The following is a 9,056-nucleotide window of genomic DNA, read 5'->3' as shown; positions in this document are numbered from 1 at the left end:
CGTATCAAACTAACAGGAACACTAGTTGGAATTCTTCTCCACGGTATACTTTTGTTCCTTCAGTTAGCCTACTAATACAGATGCAATTGGAATTCAACTTATATGGACAACTTACCGGCATAATCGTTATTTGATTTCATAATTTAAACCAAAACTAATACCAATATTAACATTTCTACAATATTCATTACTTTAATATTTCTAAACACAATATACTTACTACCTGTACGTTAAGTTATTAACCAACGGCTATTAACACGCATCGTTTTATTATTATTATTATTGTAACCCCATTTTTTATAGCTCAAATAATCTTCACCCAAATTTTCATTTCAAGCATTTTAAGCATGAAGGCAGATATTTTAAAATTATTACATGTATTTCCCGACCAGATGCTGCCGCTTTCTTTTTGATTTATCTTTCAGCTTATCAATACCCGGAGGATCTTTATTATCCTTGGTAACCTCCGGCGCGCGACGATCCCATCCAATTTGGTCTCGAACCAACATCACGTTGATTCTGGTGGGAGAGTAGTGTAGTGGCATTGGACAATAGCCACACAATCCACAAAGCTGTGAACACGAGACTACTCAGGAAATAGATATTCAATATTTAACGCGGAGAAATACCTAACGATGGAGAAGGCGCGAACAATGAATTGAATGGACTGGAGTTGATCGTATGGCATGGCTCGGCCATGCAGGCGTGGTCCATCTCAATGTTACTTTATATCTTCTATTCATATTAAATATATTGTTCTTTCTCTAGCCTAACCTTGTTCTACATCATGTATTGGTAATTGATACGATACAGTGAGTTGGTGTAGTCGATGGTGTGACTTCCACGTAAGATCTTATAGATTAGGCAGTTATATCATGACAAATCTACAAACTTAGGATTAGGTCTATTATTAGAGCAGTACTAATATCATAGTAGACCATAGTTCTACAGAGTCACTTAAGTTGTAACTGTAGTCTATAACATGTCGCTGATGGACTACTTTACACTTTGAAGTGTTGAAGGTAAGTCCGTTGTCGCCTGCCCAACTTTGAAGTCGAGTCAGATCCTCCTGCAGTGCCTGTATATCATCTTTGTAGTTCGGGATGCCGTTTTGCTGTCACAACTGGCATGCAGTGCGACAACTGCAAATATTGGTTCCACGAAGCATGCACAGATCTGACAGCAACTGCTTACAACAGACTCAGCAAGTCAGACCAAAAGTGGGTATTTGTCACGTGCAGCACGAATGCTGTAGTCTTGCTGAGTAACATCATTTTCCTACTGACAGGTCTTCGGAATAAGTTGTCAGTTAACTTGGATAACGATAGTAAAAAACCTGTAGACAAACATGAGCGTGCGACGGATACAAAAGTGGGGATGTCGACAGGTGTACCATCGATGGAGCATCCATCAACACTAATGATGACGTGTCGAGGCTCAGCACCATCATTACGTCGACGGTATTAGACTCCCTAGGCAAAATCGGGTCTCCCAGCTCAGGGTCCCTGAACACAACAGTGGTTCCCAAAAACCCTGTAGGTGATTCGACCCACGTTAAGAGAGCCAAAAAGAACCAGGCATCACCGCCTAAGCCGAGCAACCCAAGTGTTGCTGCACGGAAAATAACTGATGATTTGGTCACACAGTCTACCGCCAAGACTGTTCGTCCGGTCAATAAAGAGCCCAAGACTCAAAAACGCGCACTGACCTCCAAACAACAAGTTGTTAAACCTGAACCCATCGTGAAACCTGGTAAATTAACAACAGTTCGTGACGATTCTCTCATTATCATGAACCTCGTTGACAATCCTGATCTTCCTCTCAGTCTGCAGGACAAAAACGACAGGATGCTCTGGGGTGAATTGAACAAGAAGCTCGAACTTCCTAGAATAGAGCCTTTGACGGTCACCCGGCTCACTCGAGGAAAGGATTCTAATCATCTAAATCACCCGAGGCTTCTCCGAGTAACACTTAAGAATACTACCGACGTAGAGGATGTCTTGCTAGCAAGTCACTTGCTGAAATCCGATGGGAACGTAAGAATACTGCCCGTCATACCGTACTCTGAGCACAATATCATACGGAACAGCCCTAAAGAATCTCGCGAGAAGTTCTTCCGTGGAAGAAACATAATTGTGCAAGGTATATCGGAAAATGCAGACCCTACTCAATCAAATTCTGACATCAGGGAGTGGAAATTTATCAAGCAGTCCTTGAGGCTCAATCACATACTGACTCAGCATGTGACGAGACTAGCCAAGAAGAACGGTGATCCTAGACCTCGTCTAATGAAGATAACCTTCCCATTTTCCCACATGGCGGCTGCAGTTCTATAAGCATTTCGTGCCAACAGACGTCGATTGCCACCTGGAATCCACATGCACCCGGATAGGCCATATGAAGCTAGGACCAAACACAAAGGCAAGTTGGAGCTGACCATTCCACTTGTGGACTGTCAAAATGATAAAAAACGTGTAAAGGACAGGGCCTACCACTTTGGCAAACCTCATATAGGTGGGCTACCTGTCCATTCACACAAGGCTCATACAGAAAAACAGGACGACGCTCACGCGTTCCAAATTGAAAGCATAAACTGCTTATATATGAACGCCGCGAGTCTACCGAACAAACTGGATGAATTACGTGAACTTAGCAATGCTAATAAGGACCATCCGATAGGAATATCTGAAACCTGGATATCTTCTCAGTTCTCGGAACAAGAATTAGCATTACCTGGGATGATTTTGTTCCGCAACGACAGAAAAACAGGAATTGGGGGCGGAGTAACCATATACATAAGCTCTTGCTTGGAGGTGCACCAAGTTCACAACCTCGAGTTTAACAATCTTGAGGAATCCATATGGTGCTCTGTAAGATTGTCTAGTACTTCGAGGTGTCTAGTCGGAGTCATTTACAGGAAGCAAACTGCCGACATCGAGTAGGATAGTCGTATGCTGGAAGGACTATCCTGCTCTACCCGTCTCGGTTTCACACACATCCTGATTCTAGGGGACTTTAATCTCCCCAGAGTCAACTTCGCGGAACACACGTACACTGGAGGCGAAAACTCAACTGAAGCTCGGTTCTTGAACCTCATCGACGACTTGGGCTTATATGAAAATGTGAGGTCGGCAACTCGTTGGCGAAACAGTCAGACACCATCGCGCTTAGACTGTGTATTCACAAACGAAGAATTCCTAGTCGACAACCTCTCGATCCTGGCTCCTCTGGGAAAGAGCGATCATGCCGTCATAGCCTTCAGTTTTGTCATCAAAACTAAGCTATGGTATCCCAACAATAATTGGCGTTGGAATTTTAAACGGCTGAATGTGCCAGCTCTGCATGACTATCTACAACAGGTGGTTTGGAATGTCCACCCTCAACTCGATGTGGACGGTCATTGGGACTTCTTACTGCACACGCTCTTATGTGCTGCAAACCATTCAGTTCCTCAAACGGTTCCCAAAAGCTGCAAGCCACCTACAGTAATCAAGAAACGTACCCTTCGCCTGCTAAGCCGCAAAAGACACTGCTGGGCGGAATACAAACGATTTGATAACGACGGAGCGTATAGGCAATATAAACATATCAGGAACATGTGCACGAAGGCTACAAGAGAAGACAGGTTTCAGTACCAAACAAAGCTTATGGACAAATTCGCCTGTAACCCTAGAAGCCTATTCCGTTATGCAGCCTCTCTTCGTCAAGCCAAAACAGGAGTTTCTCAACTGGTAGGTCTTAACGTCCCGACCAACAATGATGGCGACGCCGCTAACCTTCTGGCGCCACATTACTCTCAAACATTTCAACCGGCTGACATCAACTTTACTGACGACAGTTTCATCTGCAACTCCACAGGACTTTCGGAAGTAGACCTAAGCGATGAGTTGGTGTTCCGGAAATTGCAGCACTTGAGACTGGACACTTCTCCTGGCCGGGATACGGTTCATCCTGCCATACTGAGGGAGGCAGCCTCAATCCTGGCAACGCCGCTTAGCGTGATGTTTTCTCACTCGCTTAGCCGAGGCAAATTACCGGAAAATTGGAAGTTGGCTCACATCACACCAATTTTCAAAGGTGGTCGACGCAATGAACCTTCGAGTTATCGGCCGGTGGCTCTTCTGTCATTACCTTCAAAACTCATGGAGTCCCTGATATGCGACGGTTTAAATGACTATCTACTGTCCTTAAATTTCTTCTCACCCCAACAGCATGGTTTCAGGAAGGGTTACTCTTGTATAACCAACCTGCTGACTGCGGTGGACAGATGGACAAGCATCCTCGATTGAAAGGGAAAGGTTGATGTCATTTACCTTGATTTCTCAAAAGCTTTTGATAAGGTTAACCACTTGTGTCTTATCAACAAGCTCAAACGACTAGGTATCAAACCACCCCTAATCGATTGGCTTACTTCATACCTAAAAAATCGACAATTTAAGGTTAGGGTTAATTTCATTTTATCTCAGGCTATGGAATGTACAAGTGGAGTCCCCCAGGGCTCAGTACTAGGGCCCCTTCTCTTCTTGATCTACATAAATGATCTTCCTCAACAGGTGACGTCAGATTTATTACTTTTTGCCGACGACGTGAAACTTTGGAGAGAGATACGCAACCAAGACGATACACAGGCACTTCAGGATGATCTGACTCGACTTCAAAGTTGGGCAGACGATAACGGACTTTCCTTTAACACTTCAAAGTGTAAAGTAGTCCATCTGCGACATGTCGCAAACTACAGTTACAACTTAGGAAACTACTCTCTAGTAGTATCCCAAGTCGAAAAAGATTTAGGAGTCCTGGTGCCCCATGATATAAAGTCTCACGCTAACTGTGAGAAAAATGCCTTCCGAGCAAACCTTGCACCGGCAACGTTGAAGCGCATTTTTGGACAGTTTGACGGAAGAACTTTCCATACAATCTTCAATAGCTTCATCCGTCCCCAGTTAGAGTACGGAAACATAGTACTCCCTCCCTCACTCCAAAAGGACAAGGTCACTTTGGAGCGTATCCAATGGCGAGCCACGAAATCGGTTCGAGGACTCAAATCTAAACCTTACGAAGAAAGCCTCCATTCACTAGACCTTTACCCATTAGAGTATAGGCGTCTTAGAGGTGACTTTCTGATGGCTTACAGTATCCTCAACACTTTTGGACATCCCCCTAAACATCTACCTAAGCCCAGTCCCAATACAAACCTAAGGGGTAACACCCAGAAACTGGAAACACAACATAGTAAGACGGAATGTAGACACAACTTCTACTCTTTAAGAGTTGTCAAAAGCTGGAATTCGCTGCCGGTCGAGCTAGTCCGAGCGACTTCTCAGGAGTCCTTCAAGAGGCAACTTGACCTGTTCTTAAGGACCAAGGCTAGCATCACACTAAGATTTAACAATTTCTTTTCCTCTTTTATTGTTAACATACCTAGGTTCCTGCCTGGAGGATTTGGTGATCCCCTGCTACTAGACACGGAAGCCTGTTAAGCGAAAGCTTCTTCTATTCCGTCCACAACCATTTGAAGCATTTGAAGTACTTGAACCATTTTTGGTGCTTCTTTTAAAAAGGGTTAGGTGTAAACGCGTTCCTCAATTCATGATGAGGTATGACAACAATGACTTAAACATAAAGCTATATAGCAATGCTGAAGCTTCTGCAGAAAGTAAAAGCGAATTTTATACGACTATGTATGCACAAGTAGAAGAGATAAAATCAAACATAAGAAAAGTTGAGGAAAAACTTATCGAAATTAGTGGTACGTTGTCTTATTATTACTAATAACGGAGAAGATGATCTTTTTTGCATGTTTCTTAGAAACATGGAACGGTCAAGTCCGGAGCTTTTGGAGACAGCCATTGATGCTGCTTCGCAGTTTGAAATTGTGAGGAAAATATGTAATGAACATCACAAAGTTATCTGTGAAAATAAATGGTAAAGTAATTGGTGTTAGTCAGTGTTTATAGAAAATTTCAGTATGGATGATCGACGCCTTTTAATTCTATTTACCATGTAGTGTGGATGAAATCAATTGTTTTGTTCGTTCTCTATAAAACTGTGTTTGACCACTTTGCGTTTGTCGAGTTGATGTATTTTGAATACAATATTCGAGAAATCTTTGTATTTTCACTAAATAGCAAGGTTATTTTCAGCGTTTTCGGCTTAAATAGATAATAAGAGACTTGAATTTGACTCTCAAATCCTTATTGTGATTCATTCGATAAATAGCATAAGGAAATATATATTTTCGGTAATTTACCATCACGTTTTATATCTACAACTATCTGTCCACAACGTTTACCCTATTGTTGTTGTTGACAGATTGAACATAAATGTCGGCAAGTTATTGCGTAAAGTGATAATGAAATTCGTGGTAGATTCATGGGAATATGTGCACGGAATTTTGAAAATTTGTCTATCTGTGGGGGCGCAGGTGTAATGAAACGAGTAAAATATTAAAATTTTCAGCGGATACTATGAAAAGAAAAGTTAGTAATAACAGTAATGCAAATCAAATAACAAGAGAATACAGGTTTGAGTGAGTTTAATCGAAGGATTTTTATGCTCACTGCTCTTGAGATGCTTGATAACTGGATAAGGATAAGATTTCAGATTCAGATTTGTGTAGTAAGGACAGAAGGCCTACGGCCTATGTTATTCCTTTTCTAATATGCTTCTGTGAGTGTCCAGTCTTCTCTTGAAAGAGTCAATTGAAAGTGCGGATACCACTGCTTCAGGCAGCAGGTTCCAAGTATTGATGACTCGGTGTGAAAACCTGTATGCCACCGGTATTTTGTTCATTCTTGGCTTTTCTACTCGCCTGCTATGTCCTCTGAGGTGTCCCGATCTAGTGGGAAGGAAGAGAGAGAATAAGTTAGGTCCAAACTCATTTCTCAGTATTCTGTACATCAAAATTAGATCTCCCCTTAGTCTGCGATAGGACAGAGTAAAGAGGTCCAGTTTTTCAAGTCACTCCTTGTATGATAAACCCCGGAGTTCCAGAATTGCACGCGTAGCCGCCATCTGTATTTTTTCTAGTATGTCTGAGTCACCTTTTAAACAAGGGCTTGCAGCCTGAACGCAGTTCTCTAGCTTAGTTCTCACTAAGGATGTGTATACCGTGGTGAACATGGTAGTATCAAACTTAGTGAAAGTTCCTTTTAAAGCCCAGAGGGTTCGAAACCCCTTAACTGCGACCTCCCGGCAGAAGGCCGTCGTCTTTAGATCATTACTCACTGTCACCCCTAGATGCTTATGAGACCAGACTACCGGTAATGACACATCCCCTATGTTGTACGTATTAAACTTTGAATCCCCCAAGTGCATGTAGACACATTTTTTCGAGTTGATAGGCATCAGCTACTCTTTAGACCAGTTTATCATATTATTTAAGTCTGCCTGAAGAGTAAATGTGTCTGTCTCCAGTTATTACTCGCCAAATTTTTACATCGTCAGCGTATAATAACATTGGAGACTGTACTATACTTGTAAGATCATTAACGTACATTATAAAAAGTAAAGGACCTAGGACGGAACCTTGGGGTACTCCACTAAGTACTGGTCCCCAGATGGAGCACTTGGAATTTATTCTTACTTTTTGTCTACGACCTACTAGGAAATCCTTAATCTATTTTAAAAGAGGTCTGGCAATACCAAGGTTTTCCAACTTCAATGGCAGTCTATTAGTTGACACCTTGTCAAAAGCCTTACTAAAGTCTATGTAGATAACATCCACTGAGTTTCCGTTGTCTAGCGCATTAATCCAGAACTCCCTAGCTATAAGGATGTTCGTTGTACAGGATAGACCCTTTCTAAAACCATGTTGTGCCATGTTCAGCAAGTTATTGGTTTCCATAAATGCCGTTATGGTCCGTTTGATTATTCTTTCCAGTATTTTAATTACAACACTGGTGGGGCTTACGGGTCTGTAATTCGATGGAACTTGCCGTGGACTTGAAAGCTTCATTAAAACTCTTTGTTCAGCACTGCAAGCTGAGCTCTTATCGCTTTTATATTTCATATGCGACAGTGATAAATTTCTGCTAGGCTTATCCAATCTTTAACTTGGTTATAGTAAACCGCACTTGGAAAATAAACAGTGAATTTGTAGAGGAAAATGAATCCATCATCTCAAGATAAATAGCTTTGTAAGCGTTTGAAACTGATAACGACCTCACCGGTCTGAGTGGATGCACTTTAGCTCAAGGCATTCAGTCAATCATGTGCACCGGATTACCAGTGGATGTTCTTTGCTACGCAACCCTTGCAATCACAAACCAGCATAGATTAACCTCTTCCTAACATAAGGACAAGCTGAAAAATCACACTGCAAACACATTCATCCCCGACTTCTGAGTTGACTGGGTTGAAATCCTTCAATTACCAAGGTGTTGCAGATAAAAGCGTAAACAAGCGCCGAACATCTGTGGTATATCAAAGCTTTTTGGGTCGTTTGGCCAATTTAGCATTTTCGAAGTGAGTAATTAATTCGAAAAATGAATATGGAGATAGTCGAACTTGAATCCTTACTTGTATTTGCAGTACGCAGCACGCGTTTATATGAAACATGGCGTCAATTGAAATATTGATTTACTTGTAAATCTTCTTAGTTTAGCTATTCAACAATATGCGTTAATAATGTGCTTACAATATAAAGACAGCTTATCAATAAAATTAGGCGACAACTAATTTTCTAATCCTGCCAGAAATTATTTTAACGGGAATCCCGTTGAAACCGAAAAATAGTGATGAATTTTATTGTTCACTTGGTACCCTGTTTTTGCTGACCAGTATATTAGGTTAACGTCTGTGAATGGTTCACAAATGCAGCCGATAGTATATATGAAAACAACACTAGTAACCAAAAATCAATAGCTTAACTGTCAGTGATATATTTGGCCGACGAATCTCAAGTGAGACGAGAGTTTAGATTTCACTGCCAGACATATTCCACTTATTCTTTTTGAAAAAGTAACAGATGTAATATTCATAGTCAGGTCTAAATAAGTGTACTTAGGAATACTAGACAACATTATTCAACAATAACCAAGACGGCTTTCATAAAG

The 9,056-nt window shown here is 41.5% G+C and overlaps 1 protein-coding gene across 1 annotated transcript; it reads left to right on the top strand.

Moving 5' to 3' along the window:
* Positions 1-5,589: 5,589 nt before the first annotated feature.
* Positions 5,590-5,929, top strand: MS3_00010690 (uncharacterized protein; the record flags this gene model as incomplete). The annotated part of the gene is made up of 3 exons (XM_051219087.1): positions 5,590-5,597; positions 5,634-5,749; positions 5,784-5,929. 3 exons carry the CDS (start codon positions 5,590-5,592, stop codon positions 5,927-5,929), a joined length of 270 nt encoding a protein of 89 aa, XP_051064019.1.
* Between the last annotated feature and the right edge of the window lie 3,127 nt (positions 5,930-9,056).

Source organism: Schistosoma haematobium (genome assembly GCF_000699445.3).
Source record: "Schistosoma haematobium chromosome Unknown HiC_scaffold_304, whole genome shotgun sequence".
NCBI classification, from domain to species: domain Eukaryota; kingdom Metazoa; phylum Platyhelminthes; class Trematoda; order Strigeidida; family Schistosomatidae; genus Schistosoma; species Schistosoma haematobium.
Note: the sequence above shows the minus strand (reverse complement) of the source record. Positions and strands in the feature narration are given on the sequence as shown.